Here is a 16,828-nt window from a genome sequence, read left to right as displayed (position 1 = left end):
AAATGTTGAAATCTGGTTGGTTTGAAACATTTTGAATAATTTTTTCTGTAATTTGAATTTACTAGAGGTTACAGATTGCAGCTTTCGATTGTAGAGGTGTTTCCATTGTTTTTTTTGCAACCAGAATGTTCTGTCATGAGATCAAAAGCAAGATATTGTGAGGAAGGAACTGTGTATTCCTTTGAAAGCTCATTAACTCACACACCCATGAACCTTTTTTAAACTCACTGTAGATCCTTTTTCTGGCTTGAATGACGTAACAACTCTGTGCTACATAGCTTGGAGCGTCCATGATACGTGTCGTTCTTTCATTTCTTAGATTGTTCGAATTGTCTTGGGGGTTCAATGTAGGCATTGTCTAGTTTTAGCTCTATTTTTGTCTTTTTTTACTCCCCCTGGGCGATTTGAAGATGATTCACAGACATGTGACACTACTGATGAAGAAACTGCGTGAATATACTTTCAGTTTTGTAAGTCAACACTTGTAAACTCTTGGCAAATTCATGTGCACATAGACAGGTAGAGAGAGGTACACCTAGCCAGAGAGAGATGTTTTTGGAGAGTACCTTTTCGCCCAAACACCTCCTCCTCCTCCTCCTCCTCCTCCTCCCTGCTCCACAGACTCACCCTGTTCTTCCCTTTCACTCCCTCACTTCTTTTTTTCTTTATAGCTTCCTACTACACCTGAAAAAGGGGCATTTTTGGAGGCATAAAGAGAGGGATAGTTTTACACCTCCCCAGGCTGGGGGGAACCGGGGGTTGTAGGAGGAGTGGTGGAGAGAGGGAAGGAGGGAGGAGGCTCAGCACAATGTATTTTACATGAAAGGAAGAGGATAGAGTTACCACGCCGATAACCACTCATACAAATGGGGAGAGCAGAGAGCTTTGAGCAGGGGGACAGGTAAATGTGTGAGACTCTGTGTGTGTGTGTGTGTGCGAGAGAGAGAGAGAGAGAGAGAGAGAGAGAGAGAGAGAGAGAGAGAGAGAGAGAGAGAGAATGTGGAGGATTGATAGAGATGGTGGCTGTGTTTGTGTGGTGAGTAACATCCTTCATGAGTGTGTTTTGTGGTCGACACACACCAGCCGATGTCAGAGACAGGGATGGCTGAATGATCATGTTGCACAGGTGTGTGTGTGTTTGAGTGTGTATGACCGCGTTTGTGCATGAAAGACATGGTATTTTTTTTCCTCTATGAATCCTGTTAGCTATGTATTAGCACAACTGTTTTCTGTTCTTGACTTTTTTTGTTTATCAATATTAAAGGAATATTTCAACCTATTGGGAAACATATTTTTTGGGGTTCTTTCCAAGAGCCAGATGAGAAGATCGGCACCACTCTCATGTCTGTATGATAGCATAGCTTAGCGCAGAGACCGAAAACAAGGAAACAGCTAGCCTGGGTCTGGTAAAACCACAGCTTGTTTTTACACTTGTGGATTAAACAAACCACCTGTGTGTTAGTTCAATTTAGAGCTCAGGTAGATTTTTTTTTTTTTTTACTCAGGCTAGCTGTTTCCGCCTGTTTACAGTCTTGATGCTTGCCAGCTAAGCATGGTTGAGCTAGGCTTTAGCTTCTTATTTATATAAATATATTTTTTTAAGTTTGATATCAACTTTACTTGTTTGTTTATTAATATTAAAGGAATATTTCAACATTTTGGGAAGTGCAATGAGATTGGCTTAGCACAAATAATGGAAATGGCTGGCTCTGATAAAGCCACAACTTATTTTTACTCTTACAGATTAAACTAACAACATAATGCATCAGTGAAGTTTAGAGGTGCTGACAGGTGCATTTTGTTAACTTTGAACAGAGCCAGGCTAGCTATGTTAAGTAAAATGAAGACTGGAAACAGGGGCAAAATGCTAGCCTGGCTCTAATAAAACCACATCTTGTTTTTACACTAATCAAACAAATAAGATATAATGTGTTTGTGAAGTGGCCAAGAGATAGATGAGATGATCAACACCACTCTCTCATCAATACATAGATAAAAAGTTGCAGCCAGTAGCCGGTTATCTTAGCTTAGCACAAAGACTGGAAACAGGAAACTGCTAGCCTGGCTCTGGTAAAACCACAAATTATTTTTACTTTTTTTTGTATGGATTAAACAAACAGCATTAGTGAGGTTTAGAGGTGCTGGTAGTTGGATTTTCTTTGCTTTAAGCTAAGCTAATTAAGCTTCACAAAGCTAAACTAGGCTTTAGCTTCCTACTTTCTACCAGACTCAAGAGTGGTGTCAATCCACTCATCCAATACTGTTGGGCAATTCCATCACTGGTTATGTTTTGGGGCAGTTTTTGTCATTTTATTTTGCAAAACTAAGGGTCTAGAGACCGAGAGCCGCTGCTCAGTGTCACGCTCTCATTCAGTACACACCCACTGGGCTGAGAATGAGTGCAGCGGACTATTTTCACATCTAATGTAGTTAATTAAGGATTTTTTTTTTCAATCAAACAGTTGGAATAGTTGTGGTGCAATTTATTAAGTGTCTCTAGTGTCTTTACTAAGTTTGAATGATGTAACAAGGCAATTAAGCTCATCTTAGTTTGATTAAAGGGAGAAACTTGGATTCAGAAGATGTGCGGTTGTATTTTTCTGATTAATAAGAAAACCAGATGTTGGAATGTTTCCCTTTTTAACATTTTGTGAGGTTTTTTTTTGTTTGGTTGTCTGTTTATTGAACATAGTGAGCGTTCATAGCCTATGTGACATAGCAAACTTGCCAATTGCACACGTCTCCCAGCTAAGCCTTATGAAGACGGCAGGAGGTGTGCATGAATATACAGTATCTGCAGTCATTGGTTGATGGGTTGATGGGCTGACAGTGGCCAGTTGGAAAATTTTTACCTATTGCCCAACCCTATCATTTAACTCGTGGTCAGGAAGCAAATTGGCGCATTTCCCCTAATATCAAACTATTCCTTTAAACTCAGTATATTATTGTATTGACTTATTTTAAAACAGATAATAAATCTATTTTAATAAATGTACTTGTGAGTCTCTAGAGATATAAATAAAAAACAAATTGAAGGAGCTCATGAAAAGTCTCACTACAAAATAAATGAAAAGAACAACAATAAGACAGAAGCGATGAAGAGGAGCCGAGTCTGTCTCCGCCTGCTGAGTGGAAGATAAACTGCTGTTGTTCCACTTGAAGAACAAAGTTACTCTCGAGGGCCTCTTGAAAGGGAGCGAGGCACCTTCGCCAGACACTTTTAAAACACTCCTAAAGTCAACAAAAACCGAAGCCGAGTCCTGTCATTTAGCTGTCTAATATACTACCCGCTTCCTCTGCTCAGGTCACTGCTCCGATGTGCCCGTGCCACGCTACTGTTTTGTTTTTTCTGTCTTTTTCTATTTTTTTGGTATTTCATTAGGCATGTTTTGGGACACCTCCCCTGCTCCCTTCTCCACTTGCTGTGAAAATATTTCATCGGGGATGTTTTTGGACGACCCCCTCCTGATGGGGTCCTGCCTGGCTAATAATAAAGTGCTTGAGTTGTCAAGCGCTTCGGCAACACCCTAATCTGTTCTGACAGCTAGTCCTTCACATACGCTCTCAAACGTCCAGCACACGCACATATGTGCATGTCGGCATGCACATACATACAGACATTTGCACTGATGTGTGCACACAGGTCTTCGGACAGTCTATCAATCAAGGTGTTTATTGGGGTTGGGGGATAAATGCTGTGGGACGGGGCCGCATACTGTCACCATGGTGACGGAGCTAAAGGTGGCTGGTGCACAGTTGGAGACAGTGGCCCTGTTCCAAATTGGTCTCTCTGCCTGTATGTGTTCAGCACCCTTCTCAGCTGTTTTCTGCTGCCTTGTAGATGTACAGTAACATTCAAACTGCTCTGTATGTTGTTAAAGGGTCAGTTCACCCAATTGAAAAAAACACATATTATTTTGGTACCCAGCCATGGAGATATTTAATATTATTTGTTTTATTTGCTTTTTTTCTGTATATATTCAATTAAAATTAATTAACACATTAGGATATTCATTGTATGCTAAGATGCAATACTAATATGAAAAAGAACTATGTGTTGTTTGAAATCTTTACTGATTCATATTTTAGTTTACATACACTACACATTTGTGACTTTTGGTCTGACTGACACACAGCAATTGGACCAAATTTAGTTCAGTACAACTCAGTGCCTTTTCCAGCCATTTAACAGCACAGTGACCACCAAGTTGAATACTAGAGTCATGTCAAATTTTATTTTGATGTGTGTTTAAAATCACAGTGAGGTAAGATCAGATGTGAGTGGAGTCAGATGTCAGACTAACCATATACATGGGGCTTCTCTTTATAAGAATAAGTAGATACTAATATGCATATATATGCGTGAAACTCTGAATGATAACTTTATAGGAGTAATATGTACCAATGCGTGTAAAAAAAATAAGTACAGCAGTCCACATAGTGAGTTGGAGCCATATACTGTATATTATATCAGGCTAAAATCCTATTTAATATACGATCTATGGTTGAAGCAATTTGTTTCCCCTTTTTCCCTCCTACCCAGACTCTGGCAAGGTCATGCAAGCTGCAGGAACATTTCAGGAGCACAAGACACGTTCAACATCATAAATTAACAATTAACAACCAAGCAATGAGGAGTCCTACACTGAAAGTTGTACGGCTATATCTATAGTCGTAAGTGTCAGCTGTTCATCAACGTAAATGTAAGCCTGTTATCCTGAAGACAAAAGCCCAGTGCACTGAAAATACACCTAGAAGAGTATTTCAACTTGTATCATTTTATGATTTATTACAGTAAATATATTGCAGATTTCTCCTTTAAGAAAATTTCCAACTAACAGCCATCGTTTGGCCTCCCAATTTTCCCATGATTCTCCCATATGTTACCCTTCTTTCTCGCTGTTCGGCCCCTTACCTTAAATATTTTGCCATAAATCTCCCATATTTTTAACCTTCCTAAAAACTTCAGAGGTAGGCACAGGGCTCCATGCTTATTTGCTGTGTTTGTTACATTACCTTCCTGTTAACCAGGTTCCAGGATAGAACATTAGCTGTAACATCTAGTGACCAGAAATCATTAAATCAAACAGGACCAGTCTAAGTGTCTAAGTGCTGAATTTATGTGCTCTTTTGTCTTTTCATTCATTTATATAATTCAGAGATGTTGACAGCATTTCACTTTCAACCAGGTGTCTGATTCTGACCACCTAATTGTAGTCACTTACTTAATGCAGGAACTAGTGTACACAATTCTTTTTACACTCGTATGTTAAAGCAAGCAGTTGCCTAGTGGTGATTTTATTCACTGTGTGTACCCTTGTCTTAATGTAAGGGGAATGTGGACAGTAGTTGGGGTGGTGGGACACCAGAAAATGTACCTTATTTTCAAATCCCAATGTTGACAGGTATGGCCTTGACTAAAACACAGTCAACAAGTTTCTTAGGTAGAAAAGAGTCCCAGGCAATGGAGAGTAAAAGAAATGAACCTTACTTCTCATCACTACAAAGTCTGTTGCGACTATGTTCTCTACCACCCCACTTTGTTCTCCTTTTGTGTTGTCCGTCTGTCTTCAGCATGGACCACAGAGTGTCCCCATAAGCATAAAAAATGCTGTCAGTCTCCTGGGTTGCACAGTAAAAGGGGAGGCAGAGGGACACTGGGTGCTGCTGCCAGAGGAGTGCTGACTAACATTACAGCATGCATGGGAATAAATGACAAAATAATACATTTGTATATATTTCTCAATTCCCCGATTGTCTGAATAATTGTGAATCACTTCATTCAAATATTAAATATTTTTGCAGTAAAAAGAGACTAGTGTCTACAGGTAGGTAGTGGACCAAACCACTGCAAGGCATTTGGGAGGCGAAGCACACAATATTTTAAAACTTGAAATTGTTTTGTTTTGCATCTATAATTAGCACAGGTGTTACTGAATGTCACGCCAGTCAACAGTTGTTATATTAAATTTTTTTTTTGTTCAAAATATTGCTAGGGGCAATTTAGTAGTCCTGGATATTGGTAGGGACATATCCCTACAACACCTACCCAATTCTACACCCTCGTTCCTGATGAAAAGTGTTCACAGTGAAGTGTGTAGATTATCTAGAGTAACTGGGAGGGTTTTTGTAAAGTTGCTGTTGACCAAAAACACTGGTATTACAGATGAGTTGACACTGGTTTAGGTATGTGTATGAGTGTGTGTGTGTGTGTGTGTGTGTGTGTGTGTGATCATTCTCCCATCTGTATCTGACTCATGTGTGTGTGTGTGTGAATTTGGGTGTGTGTCTCCCCTGATAACACCTTGGCGACCACAGTGAAAGAGTGCCATCTTCAGACCGAGGCAGCCCGGAGTAGTTGATACCACACCCGCGCTCGCACCGACCCCTCCGGCTTAGTTCCACTTCGCATATGACACACACGTGCAGCCAGTGTGGTTCCAATTAACACAGATTGAGTGTGTGTGTGTGCTCAGGTGGACATGTGAGTCTCTGTGTGGTGTGGGTGAGATGGGGGAGGGTGTGTGTGTGTGAAGGGGGGTCAATTGCATGGTGTGAAGTTTATGGTCTGGCCTGTACGTTGTACTGCACAGTGAGACATTGACATTGCATCCACACTGCATCTCCGTTTACCATCTTAGCACCACAGAAGTAATCTCACTAAAGCTACCATCAGCAGGACTTACACACACTGATTATTTCATGTCAGGGGCTCAGACTTTCAGAAATCCTTCATTATATTTTCATGCATGCACGAGTTGAAATGTGGAGTTAAGTGCCTAAATAATGGATCTACAGAAAAAGAATGGAGATTTATTTTTCTGTACACTAATAGGGCATAACAAGTCATACTTTGTATCAACTTAGACAAAAACTGGATACAATATGTTCTTTTTAGACAGTATTAGATCCTTTATTAGGGGATACATTACAACAGAACTAAACTGTCTAAAACTAAAGTGAAATCACATGAAACAATATGTGAACCAAATGCACCAAATAAAGTATGAAATTATAGAGGCAGAAGAATAAGGGTGGAATAAAGGGCTAACAGTGGGAAATAATACACTTTAGTTTACAGTGTGGTTCTGTTGTAATCACTTACCACACTCTAATAAAGTCAAACAAGGATCTAATGCTGTCCAATAAAGAATATACGTCTTGTTTTGACACAAAGTACAGCTCCTTATGTCTTATCAGTGTACTGTAAAGTGCAACCAAAGAAGCTTAAAAAAAAAAAGTTCCTTAGCTTTAAATGTAAGCTTGAGTGAGTCTGTAGTGAGTGACAGCCGAGATAGAGAGAGGAGGAGGAGGAGGGGGAGGAGGAGAAGAGAAAAAAAGAGGGGGAGGAGGCAGAGGAGGAGGGAAACAGGACGAGTGAAATGTTCCCCATTACTAGAGTCGAGGAAGACAGGAGCTGTGCATGGATTGACCTCACAGGCAGAGAGAGACAGAGGAAGAGAGAAAAGTGTAGTTCACATGCAGTTTGCGTCTTTGCTCCGGCCGCTACATGTTTGCTCAGAGTGAAAGCGAGAGGCTCAAAGAGAAAGAGAAAAAGAATGCATTGTCTCCTGTAAAGCAAAAACAAGACAAACGTGACACCTGGAGCGCAAAGTGAGAAGCAGGTAGATAAAGACAAACTGAAGCTGCGTGTTCGTCCTGGAGGAGTGTGTGTCGTTCTGTTTGTGTGTATGAGACCAGCAAGCCTGTGAGTGTGAGGGGAGGCTAGTGGATCGTACAGCTCTGTAATGCTTTGTGGAAGTACAGGACTGTTAACTGACCTGATTACACCCTGAGGTAAGAATACATCTCTAACTCTGTGCAAGTGTGTGTGTGTGTGTGTGTGTGTTTAATGCTCAGTCGACTGCTGTAGTTTTTTCATCAATCTATTGTAGTGTTATCTGTGATGTTAGTATATTTAATATTCTGTTTTGCAAGTCTGAATGAATAAATGCTGCTGTAAGTAAAGGAAAGACAAAAATTGCTATTTAATTTGATATGACTAAAGCTGCACAGTTAATCGAAATATTGTCAAAATCACAATATGGACAAGTGCAATATCCAGATCGCAGAAGTTTTTTGCTCAAGGAAAAATGTGTGACAGAGTGGCATTATAATAAAGTGCTGCGGTGGTGCAGGGATGCCCTGGCCTACAAATCTTCATCTCAAGATTTAAGAAAACATTTTTGTTTTTGTTCACTGAGAATGAAAATTGTGATGCAAAAATGATCATTGCCCCTGTCACATTTACAATATCTATCAGAATAGTCACAATTTTTTTTTTACTATATCATGTACCCCTATATATAATTTACGGATGAATGGGTCCAGTATTCAGAGTAAACAAGGGTAGTAGGTTATGGTGACAACACTGTAATTGTTACCACTGAAATTAATGTCAGTTTAATTAATTTACACTGTGAATATGCTTTAAGTATATATCAAAGCACTTTCCGTAAAATTAATGGAATGGATTTTTCCTTCATGCTTTTATTTTATGTAAACCGAGTGGTGCCAAAAAAGGACTGTCATTAGTAAATATTCTGATCTTATATTGTTATATATTATTGTTTTTTGTTATATATTATTTGTGTGGGGTTTTTTTTGTTTGTTTGTTTGTTTTTACAACAATTGAGATTTGCCATAGGATCACAGCTATGTTCTTGAATTTATCTTTAAATCTCCCTCACAAAGATAAGCAATTTCTATGACCATACATCACCATTTGAAAAAAAAAAGGGAAAAGTGGAATTTCAGCATTTATAGCAAAGATCATTTTAAAAATGTTTCTGACATTTGGTTATGAGTCAAAATGTTTCTTATATAAAAGCAGAAAAAAAGATTTTCTTAAAGCCTTCATATACCATTTGTCTATGTGTGTGTCTTTGTGTGTGTGTGTGCGCAACTCTGTGCATGGTATCGGATGTCCTATTGCAGATGGGTTGGGTTCTTACCAGAAACACATAGCGCTATTCTTCTTCGTCTCTCCCTCTCTACCTTCTTTTCTCTTCCTGCGCGGCATTTTCACAGTTTGCTCGAAACAATAACTCAAACCTTGCTCGCTGATGCGCCTTCTCGGATTTTTCACCGATCTTGTTAGAAGTACAGCGGCAAGAAAAAAAGAAAGAACAGAATGAGTCAAAACAGCACATCTCGCACCAGAACTGAGACTGGTTCTGGTTATATCTGACTCACACCTACTGTTTCTTATTACTGCTTTTTAGGGTCAAATCAGGCCTCACGTTATCATCACATCCATTAGATGATTAATAAGTGACAACACAAACACAGTAGTCTGTAACTCCCCTAAATAAATCATTGTTATTAGCGCTAATTACCTGGGGTACCTGTATTTATCCCTCAGGGAGTCCACGGGCTGGGCAGGTTGTGTTCCAGAGCGGTCACCCAGCCAACCAGGTCAAAGGTCGTCTATTTAAGTGGCTCAGATGACACAAATGGGTCCTTCAGGCATCATTGCCACCTAACAGTATGCTACGAGGCCCTTCATTTTGTTAGCAGGGATGAAATTGAGTGTGTTTTACCGCAAAAGATGCATAAAGAGGGAGAATGATGCTGAATATCTGAATGCAGGACATTTGTTGTAACTTTATTATGATATGACAGGTTACTTTTCAAATAAAAAAAAGTAGAAACTATTTGTTTTTGACTTTTAAAAGTGGCCTTAAATTCTTTTGTTGACTGAATTTGAAAGACAAAAGTTCAGGTAATTTTGTGATGTTTTCTATCAAATAAACTTGATATTAATTCATTTGTACCTGTTCAATAAGCTCAAAATATATAGATGAACTGAGAAGAAGAGCACAGTCACACATATGAACGTTACAAACAAAATTGATTTCTTTTTATATTTTCATTTACAACAAGTTTTCATCATATATGTTTTGGTCAAATTATAAAAAATAATGTTGTCAGGAGAGTTTTAACTCTCAGTGCAGGCTGGGAGGTCTGTTCATATTCTGATCATGTTTCTTTAGAAACTGAATTCGATGAGTTGATTGAAGTCTTTTCTGCACGTTCATTCAACTCATTATTTCAAGTCAAAAGAGTTCGAGTTAGAAGAGCTCATGTTTGTAAGTGTTCTGAAAAATAAAGACTAGAAATTTTAAGTTGAATTAGCTTGAATAAATAAAAATTGTATATTTACTTTAAGTTAATTAGAAAAGATTAGTTGATTCCACTAAATCCCTATAAGATTCTTTTTTTCTTTTATTTTTTTATACAGTGATAGAGTAATTTTAATGGCTTTTGATTTGAATCATAAACACGTCTTGAATATGACCAGTGCCTATTAACGAAATTTAAAGCAAGTGAAAAAAGTTTTAGTATTGAGCAGAAAAAGACAAAAATAAATGTACTGGCATCATATTAATTATGAAACAAGTATTTCCAATAGAGACGAGATAAAAGTGGTGAGATATTGAGAGATGTGAGCGACTCAGAGAGGTCATCACTCAGAGAAAGTGTGCAGAGGATAAAGAACAATGATAAAAGCTTTTCGGGATCAAAGCCTCCGTGTGCTTGTGTTTTCACAGATCATGTTGAGACAGAAACAGCCGGGGTTGTGTGTTTCTGTGTGTGTTTGTATACGTGCACATGCGGGCCTTGAGTGTGTGTGGACCCACATCCGTATGTAGCCCCGTGTGTGCGTTACATGTGGATTGCAGTTTCTCACGGCCGTGCTGTTGATGTCGTGACTGACAGCCTTGTTAAATTTCAGTAAAGCATGAAATGTGACATGAAAGTGGCTTGTGTGTGTGTGTGTGTGAGTGAGTGTGTATGAGTGTGTGTAAAGTGATCCATACGAGGGTACTGGCTAACCTTTGAACCCTGTCTTAAACAGCTAAGTGCTGCTTCTTATTCGCTCTCAGCAGGATCCTCTAATCAGAACCATAACACCACACACACACACACAGAAATGTCCAAAAATCCCAAATACCTGGAGTTTAGCGTCTTGCTTGGCCAAGCACTTTCTCTGCATACTTACCTGTGATTGCGATAATGTGCAAATGACTTGAATATATGCTGCCTGGGTGAATTTGACCATGTGTGTGTGTTTATATGTGCAGTTCCATGTGTGGTGTGTGTGTGTGTGTGTGTGTTTGGCACCTCGCGCGTGCCCTACACCTCGACAGTGTGTTGACACAGTGATTATAGGGCAGCTGGTACACATTGGCCCTCGCTCCGCCCTGCATTTACTGTCCTAATTAGTTCCTGTTCCAAATAAGAGAGAGGAATTTTAATAGAGAACCGCTGCTCCGCCGTCCAGCTCCGCATACCCTCACACACAGCAACACACATAAAAACCAGCCTGTGTGCGCTGCGGTGGAAAGGCGCTGAGGCTCAAGTGTGTTTTCTTAATTCTTTTTTTTTTTTCCTTCAATGATGAAGGAAAAGTTCCAGCGCACCAGCAGTGATTGACACGACCAAATGTCCCCCAAAGTTGAGGCTCGATTTAGTGTCCGTGGTGACCTCTTTTAAGGGTGAAGAGTGAGCCCCTGTGACCTAACATGACCCCGCTGTGACCCTTCAACTCTTTAAGGGTTGAGGAGGGGGCCTGAGCTCCGTATGGGGCAGGGTCATGGGTGAACAAGGGAAAGTTAATATCTGTCACTTAGACGCCAGTTAGCACTTCTGTCACGGTGGTGGCTACAACTACAGACAGCAGGTCACGATTTATTATGATTTCTGCATTTTAAAGCCACTGGAAACTCAAATCCACAAGACCCTTCTAAATATGTAATTTAGGGTCTTATGAATATAACAGCAATCACTTAAAAATATTACAATTTAGACATTATCATATAATATTAGATTAAAAAAACAGTTTTAATCAAAAAAGTATTGTCATTGAATGCTGCTACAAGAAACGTTCATATTGTGTTGATTGTTATCAAATTGATTTAATATCAGAAATAAAATAATCTAAATAGAAATCTCCTGCTTCTTTTTAAGCGGTTAAAGAACTATTAACTGTAACTTTGTCTGGGAAAAAGATAAAAACAGGCTTGTTTAATTTGATTTCACTGAGACTGGAAGCAGGAGTTTGAACCTATTGTTAATTTATTTAACCACACACAAGTCTTGTTCTTCGAAACACAGGAATAAATAACTTCCAACTTTACGCAAATAAATATTTGCAGACATATCAACAAGAAGGATGATTTTGAAATTAACTTGCTGAGTTACAAACTCACGCCTCAACCACCTTATGCCTCCTGTCCCTGCCTGAACCTGCCATATCTGGGAGTCCTGGTCAGAGCCACTGTAAATCACCTCGGTACTGTATTCCCTGTGGTCAAATTTGCCGCCATCGTTCTCAGCGGACTGATAATTGAACTAACTAGCTAATGGCTAGCAGCAGTGAACTGATGCCTTCTGGGTTACTAAAGAAACGGCCCATGTTGCATCAATCCCTGGGCCTAACGGGTCGACTGATGTGGATATTCGTGGATATTCATCGAATATCCACATCAGTAATCCACTCAGACAGGTGCAAGAAAACCTCTGCTCTGCTTAATCTGCTTCTTTTAGACCAAGCCAAGTCAACAGACTCATTTGGCAAAAACATTAATTTTACCTCACAGAACACGTGAGTTACTGGTCTGGCCTTGACCCGCAGCTGGCAACATTAATTTGGACTGGGATTAACATACTCAGGTGCTAAAGTCACTAAATAACACAAACAAACTAACCGATCGTGGCTGCAGTACTCTGGCAACTCCTGTGTTCTGCAAGGTAAAATTACAAGACTGCTTTTGTTAAAGAAGTCTGGCGGGCTCAGTTCTCTTTTGGAAAAAGCTGTCTGATGGCAAAGTGCAATCGTGAAAATATTCAATATTTTTTACGTGGCTAAAGTACGTTTTGCTGATGACCCCATCCACAGCACATTGCTTAACTCTTGCAAATCCAAGCATGATCTGCAACACCTTCATATTCTTGAGAAATGCAGCAAAATTGGCTGCTTTTTGAACTAGGTTTAGTAGTTACTGTCTTTTTTGTTTTGTTTTTGGATGCTTAAAGAGACTGACAGTGCATTTTTACTATTTCAATCCACATTTCCAGAGGCTTTGAGAATCAGAAGATTTAAAGTCAGATGCATCTTGTTGCAGTTTTGTTCACTTTGAGGGAAGTTAACATCAGATTTAAGTTTTATTCCTCGTTGAATTTTCTTCCCCCTTTCTTAGGTCTGAGGGTGGGAATTTATTTTGTTGTGATTCACAACAGTTCATGATACTAATATAATTTGTCTGATTCATAAACACTGGTTTATGAGGCTGGTTTATGGCACACTAAACACCAGTTCTTATGAACCGTATGTGTGTAATGTAATGTGTGTTTAGTTAACATTTCCTCCGCTCTGGTTTCTCTGCAGGTGAAGAAATCACACAGTGAATCTCATGTTCCAGACCCTTCGGACACCAGGTACGCTCATATGTGTCTGTTTGGATAATATGACAAACAACATTAGGTTTTTCAGAACGTTATGTGTGCGTGCGTCTGTGTGTGTTGGTGTACAGTAATGTGTGTGTGTCCTAGTTCTCCGGTCATGGTGCAGAGAGGTGAGGTTTCACTGCAGTTGCGGGCTGTGATGAGGTCATCAACACTTTCCCAAGATCTCAGTGCCTGATACACACACACACACACACACACACACACACACACACACAGAGGAAAAGATATACTGATCCAAGTGAAGGACAGGCACAGGGAGCATGCACATTGTAATTTATTTAGACCTGAAACTGCTCACTATTTAATATTAACTCATTGTTTCAGTAATTTTTCAAGCCAAAAGGAGCAAAATGCCAAATATTATGTGGTTGCAGCTGCTCAGTTGAAAGGATTTGCTGCTTTTTTTCTGTCTTATATCTTTGTAAACCGAATATCTTTGGGTTGTGGACTTTTGTTCGGAGAAAACAATCGCGATATTTTGTTTTGTGATTCTCCAAAACACTGTATCACGATATTGTGATACATGCAAAGTTTTGTGGCGGTGGTTCTTTTGTGTTGTGTTTAAACCCCCAACTGCTAGATGGCAGTGTTGTTATCCATCTTCACTGTTCTGATAGCATAAAAAGTCAACTTTTTAAACTCTGATTTTATGCATATGGTGGTGTGCTCTTTATACAAGGACAGGATCCCATAAATTATATTTAAGAAATAGCAATATATATCGTGATACGGGTCATATCGCCAGATTATTTCAGATGCACAGCTATAAATATTTCTGCATTAAAATGTCTAAAATGCTAGAGCTATATTATATGTTTTATTGAGTTACGTACTTACATCCCAAATCTTTCCAACAGTGTTGTAACCCAGAGAAATCTGTAATTTATTCAAGGTCACAGTGTTTTTACTGCTAGCCATTAGTTGCTTTAACACCCAGGAAAAAACAGGATATGTCAGAGAAAAGTAATGTAAATAAACTTTAATATTAACTTGTACCTAACCATGATTTCTGCCTGAGTCACTTCAGATAGATTTTCATTTGCTGTGGTGGTTGTTAAACAATGAAGACAGCGCCACCAGGGGTCTCTCATATTTAAAACAACAACAACAGATGAAGTACATATAGATTTTATATATTATGGCCTTAATGTGAGAGAGACTCCTAGCAGCAGAGCCTAAATATTGTGTGTTAAAAGCATTCAGCTGGGGCTCTTGACAGTCATGATTGCTGATTTTTTTTTTTTGACATTTCACACACCAAAAATAATATGAGATAAATCAATGATGAACACAATCCTCACTTGCTGGCTTTAAAACTGTTTAATTTACAAAATACACGGTACACTGCACGTCGCAGTAAGATGCAGCATATTTTTTCAATGACCAGACATAATGTGAAAACCAGAAAAGAGTTTATGAAACACCAACTCCTGCCATCGCCTCCCAAGAGGAGCGAAACAGAGAGGAAAGAAAAAAAAACAGCACGAGGAGGGGAGACAGAATCATTTCCTGCTGTTGAGAGACAAAAGAAAAGGATGGATGAAGAGTGTGGAAGCACACGAGAGGGAGAGAAAAAGAGAGTGAAACGTTGAAAAACACCGTAGTCTGTGAAAGTTCTTAGCTGTTATTGCCTCGTGTAGAAGAGATATTTTAGGCTTCTGTTGAAAGTTATAGGTTGGCTCAATATCTCGTCCACCATTAAGTGCTGTTGATGCTTAAACAGTGATCAGTGTTTTCACTTCATAATGCACAGGGCAACATAATTAATGTTTAGCTGTAAATAGAAAAAAAAAAGGTTGACAGAGAGAGTTGATTTAGTGTGTTTATCTTTCGTACGTTCTCTCTTTTGCACCCTTAAGCTGTGTCTTTCTCATGTGCTGAAAGCTATGTGTTTATACCTGTCAGTCTGACTGTGGGTTGCAGTCATGTGTGGCGATGCTATCTGCCCATAGCATTGAGATGGCCTGCTTCCAGACCACGACACAGATGTATCGTAGACACACACACACATGCACACACAAAGAGCGGTAGAATGGCGGCCCGCATTTGTTTAATTCTCCCTCCATCTCTGTCAGTTCTGTCTTTGATGTCTCACGCAAAAGCACAAGTGTGACCAACCTGCAGGCGGGTGGCATGAGTCAGGGCAGATACACACAAACACACGCACACACACGCGGTCATATGAGGTAGTGTCCGTACACACTGACTCAACATTAAACTATGTCTGTGTCAGAATGTGGGTTTGTGGCCACAGTGATGAAGAGGCATAAGCAAGTGTTTTGCTTTTCTTACACAGCGCATGCACGAAAATTGATTTAAATACAATTCCCGCTTCTAATTGAGGGTTATGGTCGCTGGGGAGGGTAGATGTTGCCATGGTAACATTTAATAGGGATTCAAAAATAAATTTAACACTGATCACTGTAAAAAATAAAAAAAAAACATACAGGAACTTAGTAGGGTTTGGACAGTACACTTACACACATAATCTCCTGATTCATATGAAGATATGTATTGCGTTTTCACCAAGTATTGTGATTTGATATTATGATTTATTGCAGTTTCTTTAAACACTAGACCATGAGAATAAGTTGAATCATACACTTCTAGAGACTGTGTGTCATGATTCATATTTCTGAAAACAATGCACATCACATGTCAGTCTGAGTTAATAACTATATGACATAAAAAAAGATGTTCAGCAAGCTAGTGCCATAAGAATAAAAAATAAGATGATAATTAAGATTTTAGGCCAAAATGAATACAGTCAATGAAAACACAGCACAAATGTGAGTCAGTGATGTGAAATCTATTACTTCGTTTCCACAAAGCAGAGAGAACATATGCATGAAAGTATGAGCACGTGTTATTTTTTTGTTAAGCATGTGAAGTGAAATACATCCATTTGTTAAGATAATATTACAGTGATCACAATGCTGATTTCCACTAGCGTGTTAATGGAAATTTTCACTATGTGTTAGCACTGAGCTAACAGACTGAGTGCTAGTTAATTTAATAAAAGAAAAAATGTTTCAGCAATTCAAAAAGTGATTATTTCTCATGAGCTTAACATAAAATATATTAATTTTCAGAAGACCTTAACTTGAAGTCTTTTGACTTTGATTAAGGTCCTTAAGAAACATTATTAGCATAGTAGCAGACTTCCCAACATGCACTGTGTGACAGCTAGAAGAGTTCTGTTTGTCAGTGTGACTGAAGAGTAGTTGGTTCAACTTAATATCTTAAGTTAATTGAATATATTTTCTCGTGTACAACTGAATTAATATCAAGTTTATTTTACTAGAAAAAATTATTTGTTTCTAATCATTGCAAGTTTTTTCAAATTCAGCCAACT

The 16,828-nt window shown here is 38.9% G+C and overlaps 1 protein-coding gene across 5 annotated transcripts in view; it reads left to right on the top strand.

The window, feature by feature from the left end:
• Nucleotides 1-16,828, top strand: part of eya4 (EYA transcriptional coactivator and phosphatase 4) — a 66,290-nt gene that overhangs the window by 20,109 nt on the left and 29,353 nt on the right. For 3 of the 5 annotated variants that reach the window (XM_084736878.1, XM_084736876.1, XM_084736877.1), the window contains exon 3: nucleotides 13,394-13,443. In XM_084736878.1, the coding sequence (XP_084593004.1) occupies nucleotides 13,394-13,443 (50 nt within the window). Of the gene's footprint in view, nucleotides 1-7,390; nucleotides 7,798-13,393; nucleotides 13,444-16,828 lie in introns of those variants that run through there. The other 2 variants (XM_084736881.1, XM_084736880.1) reach the window with 2 other exon arrangements.

Source organism: Lutjanus erythropterus, chromosome 15, assembly GCF_056507025.1.
Source record: "Lutjanus erythropterus isolate fLutEry1 chromosome 15, fLutEry1.hap2, whole genome shotgun sequence".
NCBI lineage: Eukaryota > Metazoa > Chordata > Actinopteri > Lutjaniformes > Lutjanidae > Lutjanus > Lutjanus erythropterus.
This window is presented reverse-complemented; position numbering and strand designations above follow the sequence as displayed.